The sequence below is a fragment of the Corythoichthys intestinalis genome, chromosome 13 (genome assembly GCF_030265065.1).
Source record: "Corythoichthys intestinalis isolate RoL2023-P3 chromosome 13, ASM3026506v1, whole genome shotgun sequence".
Taxonomy (NCBI): domain Eukaryota; kingdom Metazoa; phylum Chordata; class Actinopteri; order Syngnathiformes; family Syngnathidae; genus Corythoichthys; species Corythoichthys intestinalis.
In genome coordinates, this window is record NC_080407.1 from 10,875,658 (window position 1) to 10,897,874 (window position 22,217).

General features: G+C 42.7%; 3 protein-coding genes across 9 annotated transcripts in view; 2 read left to right on the top strand and 1 right to left on the bottom strand.

Annotated features, from left to right (window-relative positions):
• impdh1b (IMP (inosine 5'-monophosphate) dehydrogenase 1b) overlaps nt 1-21,116 on the top strand; it is a 145,763-nt gene extending 124,647 nt beyond the window's left edge. For 3 of the 7 annotated variants that reach the window (XM_057856366.1, XM_057856365.1, XM_057856367.1), the window contains one exon: nt 20,771-21,116. In XM_057856366.1, coding sequence (XP_057712349.1) covers nt 20,771-20,810 — 40 coding nt within the window. In that variant the 3' untranslated portion in view covers nt 20,811-21,116. The remainder of the gene's footprint in view (nt 1-20,770) is intronic. The other 4 variants (XM_057856368.1, XM_057856371.1, XM_057856373.1 and 1 more) reach the window with 4 other exon arrangements.
• On the bottom strand, nt 6-11,907 carry prrt4b (proline rich transmembrane protein 4b). The gene is made up of 4 exons (XM_057856363.1): nt 11,787-11,907; nt 7,316-8,159; nt 3,921-4,016; nt 6-2,411 (listed from the first exon to the last, which is right to left on the bottom strand). The coding sequence occupies exons 2-4, from the start codon at nt 8,112-8,114 to the stop codon at nt 427-429; spliced, it is 2,880 nt and encodes a 959-aa protein (XP_057712346.1). The 5' UTR covers nt 8,115-8,159; nt 11,787-11,907; the 3' UTR covers nt 6-426.
• Nucleotides 16,996-20,009, top strand: LOC130929286 (uncharacterized). The gene is made up of 3 exons (XM_057856375.1): nt 16,996-17,920; nt 18,088-18,605; nt 18,786-20,009. Exons 1-3 carry the CDS (start codon nt 17,895-17,897, stop codon nt 19,157-19,159), a joined length of 918 nt encoding a protein of 305 aa, XP_057712358.1. The 5' UTR covers nt 16,996-17,894; the 3' UTR covers nt 19,160-20,009.
• Nucleotides 21,117-22,217: the final 1,101 nt, after the last annotated feature.

Sequence of the window (22,217 nt, forward strand, 5' to 3'; positions counted from 1 at the left end):
TTATATAAATCAGCTTTATTAAACGGCGTAGATGGATTCTGCGCATAGAAATGAGTAAAATGGCGGTTTAGTTCCATGTAAAACATTTCAAGGAATGTCCAACAGAGGGCGCTGCTTGCTCACTCGAATCCTGTGGAATTTGCACTCGAATTGAACTTCAGTAGTATATTTTGTAAATTCTAAGTAATAGACAAATATAGTAAAAAGGAGCCATTGTATCCCTCATTTGTTATTTTGGCTATTACTTTTTACAGATTTTTGACCTTGCAGAAAAAGTCCAAAGCTTACCGTTGTCCCTGGTTGTTTTTGGCACTTAAACCCACATAGACATTCACTGATCCATTTAAGGACATTCCTGCCAAAAGTTATCGGGTCTGCCATGCACTTGTAAAATTCCCTTCTCTTGAAGTCCACACGACAAGACCATTACAGATCAATGGTATCACTGCAGATGCTGAGTGCGTCAATTTGTTTGCAAGCGCTCATGAACTCCTCCTGCACTGATCGGTCTGCCTCGGACGACATGTCCATGTCTAGGCTCTCCTGTGAAGCGGCGCCCAATGTTTGGTAGTGCCTGTGCGAGTCACCAGGTTGCCGAGCTTGTGCTTCCGGACTTGGGCAGAGAACCAGTGACGAGTCCCCTATGGACGCTCGATACGGGGAGCTGGAAGAGGAGCTTTCCCTCCAGCGTTCGGGAGACGAGCAGCTGGAAGAAGAAACTGATGGAGATTGAGGTTTCCCAGTTACAGTCGCCCCTGCATTTGAATTTATGTCTGCGCAAGACGAGGTCCGATAAAGGCCGGGATCATCTAAGCGATCGCAGAGACTGGGAAGTGCACAGTGGTTGTTTACAGATAAGTCACTGCTTTGTGTAGGCCTAGTCGTGCTAAAGAGGCTCATGGGAAAAAGAGCCTCACCGAATAGGGCCTCGTCAATGCTTCGGCGTAGGTTAATCGGCGATGGCGGCTTTAGGTCCGTGGTGGAGTCGCTTGTAAATGAGGATCCACCGGACGGTTCCCCATTGACTCCATGTCCAACTTTATCTGAGCCCTTTTGATCAAAACTTACATCGGCATCGCGGTAGGCCAGTGTCCGGTTGCTGTGGTACAGGAAGTCCAGCCCGTTCAAACTACTAGAGAGCCTTTCATCCATGAGAATGTAGAGGGGAAGACTCTCTGTCTCGCCGATTCCTACCGTGTCCACGATGGCGAGCTTCTCCTGCTGGCCTAAGCTCCAATGGCAGCTCCCTGGAATGATGGGAGCTTTAGATGTCAGTAGTTCTGTCCAACAGCTCCCGGGGGAAGGTAACTGGTCAGAGCAGTAAACTGGCTGTGCCACTACCAATGCCAGCGAGAGGCAAACGCCCAGTTCGCAGAGTCTGCAGCTGAAATGGAAAGTCCACCAGCACCACGGGTGGAAGACTTCCTCTCCCCCGGTAACACCCATAGCATTGAGCATAGCGTAAAGCTGCAGCCCCGCGCAGGCTAAACAAAACAAAGCAGTAAGACAAACCGTCATGGCGGCACGATCCCAGTCGCGGCTTTCTGCAAAGGGGCAGCGGTTGTATCGCTCTGCGGGAGTAGGTGAAGTGTTGTTCAGGTGGTAGATGTGCTTGGAGTCTGCTCGCACATAGACGTAAAACACAAAATAGGCAGTGGACAAAAACGTGGCGAGGGCTACAAAGGCTCCACGGGAGACAAGTGACAGAAAAAGGCAAAGTGTAGGTTTCTGCTGATAGAACTTGAGCATAGTCCCTGGACCGAAGGCAGCAGTGAAGTGTAAAGCGACCAAACAGGCCAGGAAGCAGGGTCTTTGAAAGGCCGAGTAGGAGAGTTGCATTCTGGAGCGCATGGAAAGCAGAAGGAAAACTAAGCCGAATGCTGCCGTAAGGCAAGGAAATGGTGCCTCATAAAGCATCAGCGAGGCTTCGCCTGAGGGTAAGCGGTCTTGGTGGCCGTATGCATCATACAATAGTGAGAAAGATCTGGTACCCCCGGCGGCCAGTAGAAAGAGGCTGACCAGAGCAAAATAGCCACAGCCAGATGGACAACGCAGAGGCAAGCAGAGAAGGTTGAGGGCAGAGGCTAGCGTTAGCATCGCAAAGACGCAACCTGCACCATACACGTGCGCCTCCCAAGCCAGGCCCCACGCCGCCATGGCGCTGTTCCAATCCGTGTACAGAGGAACCAACATGAGAGGAGACGGGAATGCTGAAATGCTGCTGGACTGGTTTGTGCTTGTGTTTTGTGTCGGCTTCATGTCCGATGACGTCACTGTGTCTAAGTCGCCTGAGAAGTTGCAGGCCCAGGAGCGTTCTTTATTGCAGTCTGGAAGCAACTTGACTGTGCTGCTTGCCAGGTCTGACATCCAGTCATCTGTTTGAAGGTTGTGCGATGTTTCTATTGTAGCTCCTGAAAATGAAGGACAAAATTAGTGTCCTTGACTTCCAAAATTATAGCCTTTTTCAGTCATAATTCTTCACCTTATTCCTCCTATTTTTCCACCCCAGAACAAAACATACTGAGAGCTTCATTTTCCGATAACGTGGTTTAAAGATGAAAAGATGCGTTGCTGTCATGTGTGCGGGCTCATCTGTCATTTTGCTGCAGGCTTTATCGCAGACAATCAAAAGCCAGGCTCCCTTAATGGACCCCAGACCTTGAGAGTAACCTGGGAACCCAGGCACAATTTGTGTTGTTTTGCTAGAAATGTGCACATCAAAATAGATCTAAAATGATGACGTCAGCACCCACTAACTTGTTTAGGAAAAAAATTATGTGGTTTCACACATTTTTATTGCTTGTTTTTTCCCCGGGCCTCCTTTTCCATGGTCAGTTCAAAAAGTGGACACACCCTTAGATTAGCTTGTATCAGAGACAAGTGTTTTGCCCACCTTCAGCTGCAGACGCAAGAGGAGAAAGCATTGTGTCAACTGTACTGCAAAGACGGAGCATTTTCACAAGTAGTCTATTTGTAGCGTTTTTGCCCCTTTAAAACGTGGAGTATGGCAGCGGGTAGTCATGAAAATGTCAAGCTGGAGGAAATATGTCGCCCCAAGCTGGGAGCATGGTGGAACAGTTAGACTTAATGTTGGTTTGTTGTCTGGGCAATGGTGTATCTTCAACAACAATTTTCCCGATTATAAAAATGATTTGAAGTGCGACCAGAGACACCAGAAACCACAAAGATTGATAAGATAGGTGTGGCTCAAAAAGGTTTCCATCCGTGTATTTGCTTTCCAGGGCGATTGGCATGCCACCCAAAGGAAGCGTGGGTGGAAAACCTGACTGGTTGTCGCGTTAACGTCACTGCTCGTCTGAGCTGAAGGGTTTAGACCACAGAGCAAGGACAAATCGCAGAATTTAGGTTCTGCTGCGTGTCACATGACACATTCCTGTGGGAGCACGTCGGTCACATCTGCAGTGCTTGGTCTAAAAACTCAATGACAGACTACCCTTTCACTTTTGGGGTTTAATTCCCAGCTGTTGCAAATTCCACCTGCTTCTCAGTGAAAATAGGCCATCCATACTTTTCATGTCCTATGTGTTGGTTCAGTAGAAAGGTCGTCTTCACACCATATCAACAATATCAGTTTCACTAAAACAAGTGGCACCTTTCACCAATCTATTTCTGGTGAAATCACTTTTGCTATTCTGGAGCGAGTAGAAGTGGGTTACAGCTGCTCCTGCGAACTGGGCCACATATTTCACCAGAGATCGATTTTCATCATGCGTTATGCGTGTCATATCCCATGAGAGAAATGGCAAGACAATAAAGGCAGAAGCGCGCTTATTAGACAGCACTTTCTTCAATCGTATTGACTCAGATGAAACATTGTTTTCATTGAGCATCTTGGGTTTAACCCCTCTTCGTAAGCAATTAACAGAATGGACGCAGATAAAGTATAGCTGTTAGCTCACCAGTTTCTCCAGGCAAAGACGTTGTTCGCACTCCTGAAACATCCGTCGTGTAGCCATCAAGGTCTGCACCTTCCTCAGCCTCCTGAACTTCTTTAGCTGTGAAGACACGAGCGCTTTAAGCTCTGGGTGGCTTCAAAGTGAAATGACATAGGCAAATATATTAGTTTAACACTGCACTGCACTTGGAGTAGAAAGGCTGTGTATCTTAACCCAGTTCTGTCAAATGGGTCAGCCTAGCTTCCACTTCTATGCAGCCATTCATCCATGGCACTGTTTTGTGGATCTCTGTAGCCTAATTGCATTGACATTTTGATGTGCGTGTGCTGCGATTACACCATTTTAGATCTAAAAACTACACTTCTTACAAGAAAAGTCAATCTGGAATTAAGATGGGTCTAGATGAGAGGTTCTTAACCTGGGTTCGGTGAGTAAGCTTGAGGGGTTCGGCGAAGGGCCCTATTTTCGTACACTGACTAAATCTGGGCAAAGCGGTGTTTTAGGTCAGGTTTTGGGTTAGTTTGCCTCCATTTTACTGGCTGTATTCCGTTCATTTCAGCTGCTAGCCCTCGATCTAATGAGATGAGTAACTGGTTTGCTCAGTGGAAGGTTGACTCGCACTGGGTATGAGGAACTACAACAGGTCTACGGTCAGCTTGGACTCAAATTTTGACCTATTTTACAACACTTTCAAAATGTGACAAAATCTGAAGAATTATTATCTTAGTTATTAGCTTTCTTGCTTATATATATAGTAGGGGCAAATAAGTATTTAGTCAACCACTAATTGTGCAAGTTCTCCCATTTGAAAATATTAGGGATGCCTGCAGTTGTCAACATGGTTAAACCTCAACCATGAGAGACAGAATGTGGGAAAAAAAACAGAAAATCACATTGTTTGATTTTTAAAGAATTTATTTGCAAATCATGGTGGAAAATAAGTATTTGGTCAATACCAAAAATTCATCTCAATACTGTGTTATATACCCTTTGTTGGCAATAATGGAGGCCAAACGTTTTCTGTAACTCTTCACAAGCTTTTCACACACTGTTGCTGGTATTTTGACCCATTCCTCCTTGCAGATCTCCTCTAGAGCAGTGATGTTTTGGGGCTGTCGTTGGGCAACACGGACTTTCAACTCCCTCCGCAGATTTTCTATGGGGTTGAGACCTGGAGACTGGCTAGGCCACTCCAGGACCTTGAAATGCTTCTTACGAAGCCACTCCTTTGTTGCCCTGGCTGTGTGTTTGGGATTATTGTCATGCTAAAAGACCCAGCCACGTCTCATCTTCAAGGCCCTTGCTGATGGAAGGAGATTTTCACTGAAAATCTCTCGATACATGGCCCTATTCATTCTTTCCTTTACACAGATCAGTCGTCCTGGTCCCTTTGCAGAAAAACAGCCCCAAAGCATGATGTTTCCACCCCCATGCTTCACAGTGGGTATGGTGCAAATCAGTATTCTTTTTCTTCCAAACAAGAGAACCTGTGTTTCTACCAAAAAGTTGTATTTTGGTTTCATCTGACCATAACACATTCTCCCAGTCCTCTTCTGGATCATCCAAATGCTCTCTAGCAAACCGCAGACGGGCCTGGACGTGTACTTTCTTCAGCAGGGGGACACGTCTGGCAGTGCAGGATTTGAGTCCCTGGCGGCGCATTGTGTTTCTGATGGTAGCCTTTGTTACTGTGGTCCCAGCTTTCTGTAGGTCATTCACTTCCCCGCGTGTGGTTCTGAGATTTTTGCTCCCCGTTCTTATCATTTTGACGCCACGGGGTGAGGAGGGAGTTGAAACTCCGTGTTGCCTAACGACAGCCCCAAAACATCACTGCTCTAGAGGAGATCTGCATGGAGGAATGGGCCAAAATACCAGCGACAGTGTATGAAAAGCTTGTGAAGGGTTACAGAAAACGTTTGGCCTCCGTTATTGCCAACAAAGGGTACATAACTAAGTATTAAAATGAACTTTTGGTATAGACCAAATACTTATTTTCCACCATGATTTGCAAATAAATTCTTTAAAAATCAAACAATGAACAACAATCAAACAACAACAATTAGTGGTTGACTAAATACTTATTTGCCCCACTGTATTAGGTTTAGAATTTGCTTTATCCAATGCTGAGATGTTCGGTGAATGCACATGAAAAAACCTCCTTAGGGTTCGGTACCTTTTAGCAAGGTTAAGAACCACTGGTCTAGATTTAAAAGTCCACAAATAGAATTGTGACACTTTTCATGGTTATGTTAAAACTAAAAACATCTTTGGTGATCCATAAACTATTGACCTACGTCAAAATGACAGCCTGCACAATTGAGATGTCTGGAAGTACTTCATTTAAAGCAAAATGTGTGCGGTATCATTAAAAACATCCTCCTGTGTCGTTTTATGCTCCATGATGACATTTTTTCCCCTGCAGAGGAGTGTCTTATCCTCGTCAAAACACAGTCGTGACAACTGAGTGGTTGTCAGGATTTGTCTAAAGCTGACAAAAGACAGTGGGGCAGGATGGGAGGAGCACAAGCATGTTCAGCTTTAGTGAACAGCGGCTGGCGGGCATATGCTCCCAAAGGAGCAGTGGACGGTTTCGCTGAGTTAGCGCTCAGAATACTGATATGCTGCTGTATCAAGGGTGGTCCCCTCCCCTTCCCACTGCCACATTGTATACAAGTGGAAACATGGAGCAATACCACAGTTTTGGCAGTGTACAAAATGAATCAATGCATCCCAGTGTCGTGACAGCAAATGAAAGCAACAAAATTATATGCCTGGAAGAAATACCTCAGATTCCTCTTCTGTCTTAATTTTGGTGATACCCTTATCGCATGTGAATGGCAGGACCCAACCCCCGGTCCCTATTTTAATCTGCTTCACCTTTGGTTGTTAGTGGAAATTAGCACCTCTGGGCATGTTTATCAAGTGTCCAGGGAGCCCAAACTCCCCTTCCCTAGAAGGCTTGGATTAATCGACTGATCAGCTTCCGGACTAACCTCTAACCCGACATGATGGATGTGTCTGTACCTGGAGGAGGGGCTGATCCTGGTTATTAAACACACAGATACAATCTGTACAGGTGGGGGATGGGCCATTGAGGGAGATGTTCCCTCAATGTCACATTGGTCTTTAAAAGATAACCATTTGCCTTTGTTGTGAGAACATGTTGTAAAAATGTACCCGAATTAAGTATGTCCTCCAATTGAGTTGTGACATCAACTCGTGTCGAATAGCTCTTGTCAGCTTTTCAACAAGATCTTTGACATGTCAGAAACGCCTATTGATTGGCCTGACCTCTGACCAGGCCTTTTGACAGCTGACTTTTGAACACATGTCCATGTATGATTGATCCCTCCCATTCAATCAATCTTGCCACCATTGATTTGTCTAACCTTGCTTACCTCTTGCTATCGGGGTTGTAACCTTTCCACTGGCATCGATGGTGGTAATCACCTCCAAACTTGTGCTCTGAGTCGGGTGACTTTCTGCTGAGTCTTGTGCTTTTACTGGAGTGACCTCGGGGGACGGCGAGGCTGTTGTCTGTACGATATTCATTCCTGGGTTTGCTGTTGTCTTGTCTGTAGGAAACATGATTTCTGCCGCCACTGTGACAGGGATCTTTTGTAAAAGATTTTCGTCGGCTTGTGGGAGTTGCTTTACTGTTACTGCTAGTGTCGTGTCCCACGGTAGGTGTCCAGTTTGTTCCGGCTTGTTTGAGCTGGTGGGACTCTGAGTATTTCTGATATGTGTAGCAGAGGTTGGAACAACAGTGCCATTGTCGCTTCCGCTGCGCGGAGAATGCGATGTTCCTATAGCAAAACTTTCCGTGCTTACATCAGTCACGCCAATTAGAAACTCCTGTGTGGAACCGGTGGGAAGTACAGTATTTTCAGATATGATCCCATCTCCAGACCCAGATTGATCAATTGGGTCTGACAGGCCTTGGCCGGTTAAGTTTACCTCTGCAACCTCATCTTTTCTCCCTGCAGGATAAAAAGGCAAATTGAACGGTAGTGAAGGAAGGGACGGGAGCTTTGGCAGACTTGGGGTCCACCAGTAAGAACTGAACTTTCTTTGGGGTGCTTTTCCACTTGAAGGTGTTGTTCCCCAAACCCCCTCTTCGTCGGCCGAGGCCTGCTTATGAACCAGAAGCAGAAGACAACAGAAGCACAGGGCCAAGGTCCTGCTGAAGCAAAGCATGCTGTCGTCGATGCCTTTGGAATCGGTTACATGTTGAGAGATGACCTAGAAAACAAGAACAAATAGGCGAACATTTTTAGAAAACCAAATGGATCTATTTTCCAGCCTCTAAGAGCGACTGATTGACTTTGCAGGCCGCAAAGCTTTGACCCTCTGAAAAAACAACAAGTATTTCGGAACCCTCCAATTAGCGGTTTCCTTACAAACCCTCCTCTCATTATTTATATTATGCTGTTTTACCTTCTCAGACTTTCATCAAAATATAGCTGGGGAGGCTTCTCCAGCTCAAGTATAGGTTAAGAGACCGTTTTCTTTGGTGGTTCAAAGTCACTAGACTGTTGCCTCAGTGAAAAGATGAGGGGACCAAAGGAATTTCCCCCTTGTGAGAACAACAACCTGTATCCCCCTTTAAACTCCCGGCTCACCCTTTCTCTTGCTCCCACCCTGCTGGCTCTAAATCTCCTGTGTGTTTATACGCTCGTATGGGAGGAGCGCTGCCGATATTCAGCCATAGCAAAATTAATTCCCAATTAGAAGAGGTAGAAGTTCTTAATCCTTTTCACAGCATGACTACCGAGGAAGGCAGAGGGGTCAAACCTCTGCCTCCCACCAACTCCCTACTTTTAGAATCTCAACTCTACAACATGAAAGATGTTTTCAGGCAGTTGTTCAAACACGCAAGCAGTCCACCTACACTCCTTGGATGACTTTCATGCGCGCAAACATCGTACAGATGAATTGCCATTGTGCACCCACACGCGGTATTTTCTGGTACGCCCACACAAACACTTAAGAATATTAAATTGACGAAGCTTATTCATTATTTACCCTGCCTGAGGCTATCTATTATTTATTTTTCTCACATTTCACGTGTCTGTATCATTTTCAGTCTGCATCACCTAGCGTCTGGTGGTAATAGGAAAATAGTGCATGACAACAAATTATTTTTATATGCAGGTGTCTTGCGTGATATGTGGTTGTTGTTGAGGTTATTTCCCCGGTGTGTCTACTCTTTATGAGCTGTGAGAAGAGCCTTGCTTTCTTCATCCCGGCCAGTTTGCGTCTTGGTTGCCCATATCTGTCTAGTTCTGTTATTAGTTTTTGTTTCCCATGCTAAGGCTACTTTGGCGTTTGCTGTTCTGTTATGCTACCAACTTGAATTTCTTAGTCATTTATTCATTCATACAAGATTGTATTAAATGTAAAGATGTCCTGATCAGGTCCGATCACGTCATTTTCATAGTATCGGAATCGGCAAAAAATTATCGGACATGCCTTTTTTTTTTTTAATAAATATATACAGTATTTTTTATTTAAATCGTTTCCTAATTGTATATAACGTTACAGACAAAATGTCTTACACTCATCCAGAGTATTTTTGGCTTAAAATAGGGCCATCAAATTCATTGCGTTAACGGCGGTAATTATTTTTTCTTAATTAATCACGTTAAATAATTAACGCATGCGCTGCACGACCCACTCACGCATTGTCGCGTTCAATCTATAAAGGCGCCATTTTACCAATATATAGAGCTAAATGCAGCGTATGATGAGTAGAGAGAATTTTGACAGGCTTTGGAGCATTTTTTTATTTGGCTAAAGCCTTACATTCCCTCTCTCAGCAATTAAAATTAACGTGGGAGGCAATGTGGAGAAGAAAGGTAGTGGTTGATCATTTTCTTAACACCCTATATTCTTTCCCAACGCAGAGAAGATAGATCAATTGGTGCCCCTACGCACAGTCATGGTTGCACTTCCCATCATGCATTTGGGTTGAATGGCTGCAGTATCATTTACTGAAAGCTCAACAGGTACACTAGATGGCAATATTTAGTCACAATATACAAAGTCAAATTTATCCTTTAAGAATTACAAGTCTTTATCTGTGGATCCCTCTCACAGAAAGAATGTTAATAATGTAAATGCCATCTTGAGGATTTATTGTCATAATAAACACAGTGCTTATGTACTGTATGTTGAATGTATATATTCGTCCGAGTTTTATTCATTTTTTTTCTTAATGCACTGCCAAAATGTATATGATCGGGAAAAATTATCGGGAATGATTGGAATTGAATCGGGAGCAAAAAAAAAAAGCAATCGGATCGGGAAATATCGGGATCGGCAGATACTCAAACTAAAACTATCAGGATCGGATCAGGAGCAAAAAAACAAGATCGGAACAACCCTAATTAAATGTATTGAAGATCATTGAAGTCGAGGATGAAATCCAGCAAACGCTCCCTTAAAATTACAGATTGGCATACACCAAAATAGCTGCAAGCTAATTGGCTAGTTACTCGCCACCACAAAAAACCCAAAACAACACCCCAGTGTGCCATCATCCAGCCTTTTAACTCTCCCTATCATCCAATACACCTTAAATCAAGGCATTGTCTGCTTTGACAGGCAGCAGAGCTAATGGAAAGGAGCCATAAAAAGAGCGCAGCAAGTGAGAATTTACAGGCCTCCCTCCCATTATGGGCTAATGTTGCTCAACCGAGCAGAGCAGAAGCAGAAGAAAGACTATGGAGGGTTCGAGCAAGACATCATTGACATGCAGTTGTCGCATTCTAAGTCCAGAAGAGTCAACTGTTCAGCGGTTTGCTTGTCTTTTGCGTTTGCTGCTAGAGTCGCTTTCATTAAGTGTGCAAACACTCCCCCCTGGCTCTTGACTATCTAAATGAACCTGACTGCAGCCTTTTTACAAACATGCACCACTTTGAGGCTAATAATAGAGTGTAGCCTGAGAGAATGAGGTACCACAGTGTTGGACACACCTGCCATCGCAACATCTTCTTCCCTGATTCAAGGAGTTTTGTCAATTTGGAAGGTGTTTAATGAGTTTTGAGGTCGGCGCTCAAGTCAAGTGTGCCTTTATGGAGCTTGCATGTCATTGGAAACAGAAAAGTTGGTCTGACAATTTAACACAACATCAACGTTCGCCCCTTTAACATTGGCGTCCTGTCATGCAACTGGCACAGGAATAGAACTAGCGTTTTAATTTTTATCAAACATTGACATAATTCGCGACCACCCCATCTTAGTTCCACAAAAATAATAAATTCCCCACAAATAGAGGTAGTTTTTGCCTTCTCTGCTAATGTCCTATTTAATGGGCGCAGTCGGGTAAGCAAGAACCGGAGCTTCACTGGTCAACAAAATGAGCTAGTAGTTGTTTTCAAACTGACAAGTTACACTCCGGTCAATATTCCGGCACGTTATTGACCGTGAATGTTAGTCCTGTCCCGAAATGGCCAGCAGTCATGCATTGTCACGTTGTGGTGTGTCACTCCTGAAGCTTAAAGGGCTTGAGAAGACAATTAATTCCCCTGAGAGTTCTAATCTGTCGCTTCAGACTGACGGCTACACCTTGTACTAATTTTTACTTGTCTGTCCTAACCCCTTTCTTAAATGCAAAAAAAAACCTGTTGATCTCTCCCAAAGCTGTCAATCAAATAAACTGGCTCCAATGGATATAATGACTAAAACAGACCATCAGACAGTGTTGAGGCGCTCCAACATCCCCGCTAATCCTGGGATTTGAGCACCTTTCTGCGTCTTCTTGACATGCACGCACGCATTCTAGTGCAGTCCCACAGCTTGCAAGTCATTGCCATGCGACAAGCAGCCCATCTCGTTTTGAAGTGAAACCCATGCAAAGTGGCGTACCTGCAGATGTGTGGGGTGAGATGGAGAATTCCCAAGCTCCTCAGTCGCATGAATGTGCGCGCTCCGCAGGAAAGACTCGCTCGTCGTGTGTCAGCGTAGGTCCGACTGCGTGGACTTGTAGCCTCCCTCCCTCCCTCTATCTCTCTCCATCCTTAGCCCTCCCCTCCCTCTCGCTCTGCACATCACAATGACGCTCGGTCACACCTCTGCGAGCAAATTATTATCCAGAGGTCGTTATTGTGGGGACGAAAATACTGCCAAAATGGCACAAGACTCTCACATCTACTGTGCAATTGTAGTTATAAATTTGAAACTGAATTTGAGAAAAATTTGGCAATTTTTTAAACAATATTGTAGATGTGATGTGAAGAAAACACAACTTGCACATCCTTGCTTTCTGGCAGATGTTTTCTTTATTACGTTGAATTTATGAGAGAAGTATTGTAATCGCTGTTTACTGCGTTACGTCCGACATCCCACATCCTCAGCAAACTGTGTGATCTGCTGGAATGTCCCAAATATAGGAACAATCGCTTAAAACCACGCCAGGGAAGCATCATTTCCTGAATGGGTGCGCTTTCCCCTCCGCCTGCCTCCACCCACCAATCAGCTCAATGTGAGCTTAATAACATCTTTGACCTTGACTCTCCTTGCTATTCTTGCCACGCTTACTTTTACCCTGGAAACATTCACATTATCTTTTCTATTATCGCAAATTTGGCTATTTTAACTCTCACAGGTTATCCATTTTAAATGTACAGTGGGGCAAATAAGTATTTAGTCAACCACTAATTGTGCAAGTTGTCCTACTTGAAAATATTAGAGAGGCCTGTAATTGTCAACATGGGTAAACCTCAACCATGAGAGACAATGTGAAAAAAAAAAAACAGAAAATCACATTGTTTGATTTTTAAAGAATGTATTTGCAAATCATGGTGGAAAATAAGTATTTGGTCTATACCAAAAGTTCATCTCAATTCTTTGTTATGTACCCTTTGTTGGCAATAACGGAGGCCAAATGTTTTCTGTAACTCTTCACAAGCTTTTTTACACACTGTTGCTGGTATTTTGGCCCATTCCTCCATGCAGATCTCCTCTAGAGCAGTGATGTTTTGGGGCTGTCGTTGGGCAACACGGACTTTCCCTCCTCACCCTGTGGCGTCAAAATGATAACAAGATCCGGGAGCAAAAATCCCAGAACTACACAGGGGGACCTAGTGAATGACCTACAGAGAGCTCAAACCACAGTAATGAAGGCTACTATCAGTAACACAATGTACCGCCAGGTACTCAAATCCTGCACTGCCAGACGTGTCCCCCTGCTGAAGAAAGGACACGTCCAGGCCCGTCTGCGGTTCGCTAGAGAGCATTTGGATGATCCAGAAGAGGACTGGGAGAATGTGTTATGGTCAGATGAAACCAAAATAGAACTTTTTGGTAGAAACACAGGTTCTCTTGTTTGGAGGAAAAAGAATACTGAATTGCACCATACCCACTGTGAAGCATGGAGGTAGAAACATCATGCATTGGGGATGTTTTTCTGCAAAGGGACCAGGACGACTGATGTGTGTAAAGGAAAGAATGAATGGGGCCATGTATCGAGAGATTTTGAGTGAAAATCTCCATCGGCAAGGGCATTGAAGATGAGACGTGGCTGGGTCTTTCAGCATGACAATGATCCCAAACACACAGCCAGGGCAACAAAGGAGTGGCTTCGTAAGAAGCATTTCAAGGTCCTGGAGTGGCCTAGCCAGTCTCCAGGTCTCAACCCCATAGAAAATCTGCGGAGGGAGTTGAAAGTCCGTGTTACCTAATGACAGCCCCAAAACATCACTGCTCTAGAGGAGATCTGCATGGAGGAACGGGTTAAAATACCAGCAACATTGTGTGAAAAGCTTGTGAAGAGTTACAGAAAACGTTTGGCCTCCGTTATTGCCAACAAAGGGTACATAACAAAGTATTGAGATGAACTTTTGGCCAAAAACTCATTTTCCACCATGATTTGCAAATACATTCTTTAAAAATCAAACAATGTGTTTTCTGTTTTTTTTCCACATTCTGTCTCTCATGGTTGAAGTTTAACCATGTTGACACTTACAGGCCTCTCTAATATTTTCTAGTCTGAGAACTTGCACAATTAGTGGTTGACGTATTTGCTCCACTGTATAAACCAGTACTTTTTAAATAGTTGGGGGGCGCAGAGCGATGCTGGGGGTGGCACATGTGACCTCGGGGAAAACACTTTTTTGCTGTACAAGAATAAAGTGTAATTGCACATCCACTCAGTGGGTGGCAATTTCGCTGTTATTTTCAGTGATTGCACAGTATTTTTGAACCAAACAAGAGCACACAGCAAAGAGCACCGGAGATATGAAGAGCTTAGACGACAAAATAAGACAAAGCGTATGTAGAGTTGGGCTTTGACTTTCAATACAGTGGGAGACGAGGAAAGTCCAGTCTGTTTAGTGTGCCTAAAAATATGCAGCGGACAGCAGGACGGCAAATCAATTTAGACGTCACTGAAAGACAGACCCCTCTGCGAAAATGTGCCGAATATTGCCAACGATCGTCCCGCTTTGTCAGCGTTACATCTGTGAAATAGCGAGCTGTTAGCATCATATCAAGTTGGTTAGTGCGAAATAACCCCACACCATCGCAAAGGAGCTGATACTGCCTGCAGCAATGTCCAATTATGTTGTTTTTGTTCTATTTTTGTTTTTTTGGGTCAAATTGTTTGGCATATTGTCCTCAAAAGTTAGTTGCTAATCAGTTTGAATTTATTGTTATTTATTGATTTTATTTTTCAGTATCAAATGTTTAAAAAATGCACCTTCAGTGTATTTTTAGTTTGGATATGACTTTTTTTTTTTAATTCAGGCAAATTGACGCGCTTTAAGTCTGTTACAAACAAAATAATGTTAATTGCAGTCTTTTTCATAGTTTGGCTGGGGGTGCGACTTATATGTGAAATTATTAACACATTATTATATCATTTCACATGTTATTTTGGTGTTTTGGAGTGACACTGATGATTTGATAAACCTGTTAGCATGTTCTTTTTGTGATAGTTATCTGAACAACTCTTAATAGCTATTTTATGTTAACATACCGGCTATGTTCGCATTTCGTTGTTCATGCATCATGTAACATTGTCATACTGTACACTTATTCAGCATGTTGTTCTCTGTTGTATTTTTATTTTAAATTCCGTTTCAAGATGACATATCTGTTCTATGTGTTGCATTTTATCAAGTAAATTTCCCCCAAAAATGCGACTTATACTCCGGTGCGACTTACATATGATTTTTTCCTCTTTGTTGGGCATTTTATGGCTGGTGCGACTTATACTCAGGTGCGACTTATAGTCCGAAAAATACGGTAAGTTATACTTTATTGTAAGTTGACCTATATTACGTTTTTTTCTTTAATATTAAAAAGGACACAATTTTATATAGAAGGGTCCTTTTTATAATTTTATGGACAAATGATACTATTTACAGTGGCGGCAGCGAGTTGTGGGGGGCGCGCAAAATGTTTACTGGGGTGGGGGTGTAACAGGAAAATAATTGAGAAGCAGCAGTATAAACTCAATATTGCCTGACTATTTCACCCAAATCAGTTAGTCAACATTTTTTTGGCATATACATTAAATTTCCTGGTGACTAGTTTAGGAATTGTAATGGCAACATACTGACTCTTTATATTTGACAGATTACACAAATCATTTTTGCCAATATACATCACAAGTTCTGTCCACATTCACATAGAATTTTTCGACAAACTGAACATTGCCACAGCAATGTTGAGCCTTGATTAACTTGTACTTCCCGAACACTTTGTGTGCTCCTTGCCACATATTCCTGCCTAATCACTTGATTGCTGTTTTGGGGGACTTTTTGTCCTTGGCCGAGTCCGACAGGCGTCCTCGACAAACGTGTAGTCTCTTGAGGACGTAAAGGAGTTGCGCGAATTCATGTGTGCGTGCATTCTTCTTTGGCGTGACAATAGCGGAGAAAGTTTTCATTGTGTTTTTCACACTGCCATTGAAAGTTTGTCTATTTATAGCGTTGTAATGGGCACAACACATTGTGTTGTTATTACACGAGGTTGTCCATTCCTTCGTGAATTTTTATTATGACTGTCGTTGCATGCATTGATTAGCTATGCCAGGCATTTATTTAATGCAATGCAACATTCAGTTCCCCCTGTGTTACTCTTCACTGGAACAACTGGGTGTCCAGACAAACAATGAGCAAAAGGAAAAGCCCAGGGTGGAGTGGGTGGCTGGAGCAGCATGAATAGGTGGGTTCCCAGCTTCTGATGGGGGGGGGGGGGGGGGGGGCTGAAAAACAGTGGAAAGTATTGCCTCAACATGAGTTGATAATGATACCTGATGATCATGTCATAATTTAAAGGCTCAATTGAAATGAAAACAAATCATTTAGATATCTAAGAATGCTACAAATGTTTCATTTTCTTTGTATTTGCCATTGACCATTTATGATGTAGTAGATATAATTATTAGTGCTGCAAAGATTAATCGATTAACTCGAGTATTCGATTAGAAACAAATATTCGAATGAAACTTTATTGCTTCGAGTATTCGTTTAATGAAAGTGACGGCGTAATGGTTTGTTTTTAAAGTGTTTGCATTTAATTTTATTGATTAGGTTGGATATACTGCCCTCTGGTCTGCCTTATTTCACATGGCTGAATCCAACTGTTCCCTGTTAAGACCACGCTAAGCTGTTTTTGTTTGAGCTAATGTTTTTTAATGCTTTCGTAATTTAGTTTATAGATATATTTAGCCATTTTTTGTGGCAATATGTGTCTGAACCATTTGTTAAGAGCATTGTTAAAAAAAAAAAAAAAAAAAAGCATTTTACAGCATTTAAGCTAGCGGACTTTTGCTATGTAAGTTAGCCAATTGTTCTTTTGTTGTACATAGATCCTCAATTTATTATTATTATTATTATTATTTATACCGTTTGAGGCTCAGCTCAGGTATTTTAATTTTTCATGTTCCTTATCCGATTACTTGATTATTCGAACCAACTAGTTCATCGATTAATCAACTACTGAAATAATCGATAGCTGCAGCCAGAATATAGCATTATGTAAATTGTATAATTATTAATTATACAATTTACATAATGCTATATTCTGTTTGTACTAATAGTCACTTATTTAGACGTTATGGTGATAAAAAATCCATTAAAAAACCATTAAGCAAGATAATAAAATGAATGTTAGACGTTGTAGTGTTGTTTTGGCACCGTCGTGTGGTAAAATGCTGTATTGCAGCCACCTAACATTCATTCATTTCGGCTTTTTCTGACCTTCACGTTGTCGTAAGAATGACGGGAAAAATACAGTACACACTTATTTTGTAACAAAGCTATTTATTCAAACAACTATCTTAGAAAAAGGTGTCGGTGGCGTTTGTACCGGATTAAAACATGGTTTTTGTTTCACTTCATGCTTCTGCAATAGTTTAGTATGGTTCGTGTTCCTTTCCAGGTGAGTATTTATTGATAAACGGAGAGGAATTTCTATTAAAATGGAAAATCCCAGATTTACGTCTCACCGTCGCCCTCATGTGGCGACCTGGTGTGACTACATCTAGTGGGTCCAAACCCGCGACGTTTTAGCATTGAACGACTTGATTTCGGGTAAGCAACATAAATTCAAAAGGCTCTGACTGAACAGTGGGTTCGCTCACTTCACAATCTTGGGTATTAAATCATTTCCCATCCTTTTAAAATCTCATTTGCATGAATTTACATGCTTTGACCATATAGTAGTGTATTCAAGACACGCGTGCTGATAGCCAGGCAGTCACAACTTGTTCCACTGGCTTATCTCGACTATAAATAAATGGATACATCATCATGCGGTAGGTCATGCAGGATAAAACCGTCATCCAAATCCAATCCTGCAGTTACTCTAACTGCGTAGTGATCGATAGAGTTCACGCTTGCGCAGTAACTCTTCTTTTGCGCACGCATGCGCGAACGTGGGCACGGTTTCCATCCTGGTTTAGCACATCCATCCATTGGCTGGACTCGACGACAAGCCGGCAAAGTGCACCTTTGAAACGGGCAAGCCATGGGCAACCTGCCGCTCACCACAGGGTAATGTTGATATATTTATACATTCATTTGATTTTTCATTCAAAAGCAAACATGTTTATTGGTCCCTCTGTATGTGCAGTCTTAAAATAGGTCATGATGACGTTAGAGAATGCTGCATTGTGATCAAGTCATGCATGTTCTAATGCTGTTGTTTTTTTTCCATAAAGGCTGTTCACAAGTGGGGCACCCCCTGTTAAACCAGATGACAGGTTCACCAGTCGGCCCATCCGCAGAGGCATCACTTACTACCAAGTGCGTCAATCTTCATCCCATTCTTCCGCCACCCCTGACCCACTTGCTGACACTCTCCAGCCATCACAAGTGTCGCCCCGCCCTCTCCTCCTCTTTTTCTCCTGGCTCGGGGCCCACCCGGGGGCAGCGGCCAAGTACTATGATGCCTACCTAGCGCGGGGCATGGACGTGCTGCTGGTACAGAGCAGTGTCATGCACTTTCTGTGGCCCGGCTGGGGGCTGAATTACGGGATGGAGGTGTTGAAGGTCCTGGAGGGGCCCGAGTTTACCGGACGCCCCTTGCTGGTGCACGCTTCGTCCATCGGGGGCTACACCTTCACGCAAGTGCTAGTGAACGTGGTGAATTCATCCGAGCATTCAGAAGTGTCCCATCGCGTGGTGGGGCACATCTACGACAGTTTAGTGGCCGGCACCCTGGAGCACATGGCGACAGGTGAGCAAGCCCCTGCTTTGGATCACGTTACTCACTTGTTGACCCACTGCTGTCATGCAGAGGACAAAACACCTCACAGTCTCAAATTTCTAATCCTGGCAAAGCAAATGTCCGACATTTGGATCTATTTTGGTTGGAGTGCACCTGATTTTGAATGACCTTACGTTTGTGTCTTTCCAGGCCTGGGAAGGACACTAGCGCCGCTCATGGAACGCGTCATCAAGAACACGGCCATGCTTTACTTCTGGCTCTTCAAAGGTAGCACGGCGGATGTGTACCAGCGCGCCGTCCGGGTGTTCGCCAGCAGCCCCGTCACCGCCCCGGCGCTGTTTTTCTCCAGCCGTGATGACGCCCTGTGCGACCCCGACGCCCTGGACGCCGTCGTGTCCGGGTGGCGGCGCAGGGGCGTGGCCGTGCGCAGCAGGACATGGGAGGTGTCCAAACACGCCGCACACATGCGATGCCACCCGCAGGAGTACCGAGAAACGCTGGAGGCTTTCTTGGATTCGCTACCTTTGAGCCCACCTCATCCTCAAGGCGTCGATGCTCTCTAAACGTCCCTGCCATTGTTTTGCAATTATCCAACCAGCCATTTTCTACACTAATTGTTCTCACTATATATTATATATATTATATTTAGTATAAAAATAAAATGCTTGTTTGTTACTGGACTTGTTGGTATGAAAATAGAAAAATGTGTTGTGATGTTTTATATACATAAATCAGTTTTGAAGAAAATTTCAATGTTGTATTGTTTTGAAATTAGGGCTGTCAAAATTATTGCGTTAACGGGCGTGAATTTTAAAAAACTAATCACGTTAAAATATTTGACGCAATTAACGCACATGCCCCGCTCAGAGATATTTAAATGACTACAGTGAAACCCTCACTTGTTGCGTTTTATGGAGTTTTGCCGCCCTCTGCTGGCGCTTGGGTGCGACTGATTTTATAGGTTTCAGCACCCATGAGCATGGTGTAAGTAATTATTGACATCAACAATGGCGGGCTAGTAGTTTATTTTTTTGTTTGAAAATTTTACAAATTTTATTAAAACGAAAACATTAAGAGGGGTTTTAATATAAAATTTCTATAACTTGTACTAACATTCATCTTTTAAGAACTACAAGTCTTTCTGTCCATGGATCGCTTTAACAGAATGTTAATAATGTTAAGGCCATCTTGTTGATTTATTGTTATAATAAACAAATACAGTCCTTATGTACCGTATGTTGAATGTATATATCCATCTTGTGTCTTATCTTTCCATTCCAACAATAATTTACAGAAAAATATGGCATATTTTATAGATGGTTTGAATTGCGATTAATTACGATTAATTAATTTTTAAGCTGTAATTGACTCGATTAAAAATTTTAATCGTTTGACAGCCCTAATTAAATTGAGTTCCACTGTAACTTTTTTAAGTATTTTTAATTCCTGTTTAATTAACAATTTATTTTCAATGTATTTTATGTTCCAGGGAAACGTTTTTTTTTTAATTGTTTTTTTACCCATAAATGTGTATTATTACCACATTTTGCGCAGTTTTTGTTTGCCTTACTTCCCCGTAAAAATAAAAAATGAAGTCATATAATTATATTCATCCGGAAATCTGAATCCCTCGACAGTTAAGGTTGCGTTAATTGCAGTATCTTAAAATGACCACAAGAGGGCCTTATTTCCACATGAAGGATGATGGCTCCCTTGGTTATTGATTTTTTTTTTTTTTTTTTGCCTTTGGCATTCTCCCAGTTTTCATGTATGATAATAAATTTAATATGGGAGAAAAAAATTTAAAATATATTTACTAAAGAGCAATACATTAACGTAAATAAAAAAAAAATAACCTGATTTTGAAAGCTTTTGTGAACATGAACGTATACCCAGCTGAGGTCCCGCTTGGTCGGCCTTGAAAAGTCTGATGAAGACTTTTTGAATTTGCTTCTTCAACAAAAAAATGCAATATTATAAGTGATGTGTATTATTTTTTATTTCATTATCTCTATAAGGTCAACGTGCATGATATTGGTAACCACACTGCTCAATTGGGTTTTACATCACCTAGTCACAGAACAAAAATGAAGAGAAACCAACCATTGCTTTTGTAAACAATTATTTAATATCCAAACAGGGCTCATTAAACAAATCTTTTTTTCATTTTTTAGGTCTGATGCTCAGGTCCAGCGCAGATACTTTTTGGGGTAAGGGCTTCCTGGCTACTGCCTTAGGAACAGCAAGCCCAGACCGCAAAAAGAGCCACGGAGGACAAAAATCTGGAAGGTCAACACCGAAAACATCTACACAGCACTTGACTCAATAAACAATTGCTTTGAGGTGCTATATGTTCATACTTATTCACTCTCAAATGAAATCATTCACTGATAGCCCAGTATTCAGAGTATTTGTTGTGGAAGTTGGTAAAAGAACATTTCTATTAAAACACCTCTTAACCCTTAAAGACCTGCAACATTAAGCAATTATCAGAGAATCCCAAAATTTGAAAAATAAGGTCCTAATGAAACCTTTTTTTCAAATTTGTAAAAAAAAAAAAAAGTCAAAATGAATGTCTAATAAGCGCTCTGATATCTATAACCCTGGCTAAATCCAGTTTTTTTTTTTCTCATAGAACCTGCAGATCCATGTGTTGACTTGAAGCTATCATTTTTTTCTTACAAAAACAAATGTCAAAATCTGAATTAGTCTCAAAATCATGGTATTTTACTATTTTAAGTGTATCAAATGTGATACATTTGGCAATATAGGGTTAAGAACGCGTGATTGCCATCAGCCCCTTCCAGTAGAAATGGTTTGGACTTCTAATTGCGTCAATGGCAGCCAATTATGACAAATCAATTTTAACGATATTTTTTTTGTGTGTACATGTATTCACATTTAATGGCCACTCCATTAGGTACAGCTGCGTCAAGGTCTGCATCATATATGAGAGCTGTTCCTAATATTTAGACCCACGGGTCAAAATATTAGGAACCCCACCATAGTAAAAGTACTGTCGAAATGACTATAAAGCACACATGTGGAGGACATGCTAAAGCGCCTGTCTGCATGTGTGGCCGTGACGTCACGCAAAGCACCGACCACCTTACCTCACCATGTGCGTCATAGGTGGGGGGAGGGCCTTGGGTTGTGTGTGCGCGTATGTGTTTGGGGGTTATATTACCACATGCTAATCTCTTACATCAAAATTTCCAATATTAAAATTAATAATGGCGGTGAGCGTTCCCGAGCGAGTGGGTCCACGTCCGCGCGTGCACGTCACGACGTGAGCTGTCCGCGGTGCTGATGGTGAACGCCCCGAAAACTAACACGCGTGACACAAATATGGGGAATACGTGAGCGCGTGCGCGCGCGCGAGGATGAATTGGCACTTGTTGCCTTCATGCGACGTGCACGCGCGAACGTTCACACGAAAACACGGCCGTCACACAGTTCGAAAAACAACAAGGTTCATGCAGTTTGGACGCGAGCGGAAAGATGCTCACCCCTGCGTGGAAAAATAAGGGGAAGAAAGAATGGAAGCGGCACCCGTTGACGTTGAGCAGTCAGGGTGCATGCACCCTGCCGCCACCGTGCACGACCACCGCTCCTGCTCTC

Excerpts from the sequence above, each read along its gene's own strand:
- prrt4b (XM_057856363.1), bottom strand. The coding sequence starts at position 8,114 with ATGCTTTGCTTCAGCAGGACCTTGGCCCTGTGCTTCTGTTGTCTTCTG. Across the intron at positions 4,017-7,315 it reads TACAACCCCGATAGCAAGAG|CTAAAGAAGTTCAGGAGGCT; the intron begins GTAAGCAAGGTT and ends GTGTCTTCACAG. Across the intron at positions 2,412-3,920 it reads GTCTTTGCCTGGAGAAACTG|GAGCTACAATAGAAACATCG; the intron begins GTGAGCTAACAG and ends CTTCATTTTCAG.
- LOC130929286 (XM_057856375.1), top strand. The coding sequence starts at position 17,895 with ATGGGCAACCTGCCGCTCACCACAGG. Across the intron at positions 17,921-18,087 it reads AACCTGCCGCTCACCACAGG|GCTGTTCACAAGTGGGGCAC; the intron begins GTAATGTTGATA and ends TTTTCCATAAAG. Across the intron at positions 18,606-18,785 it reads CCTGGAGCACATGGCGACAG|GCCTGGGAAGGACACTAGCG; the intron begins GTGAGCAAGCCC and ends GTGTCTTTCCAG.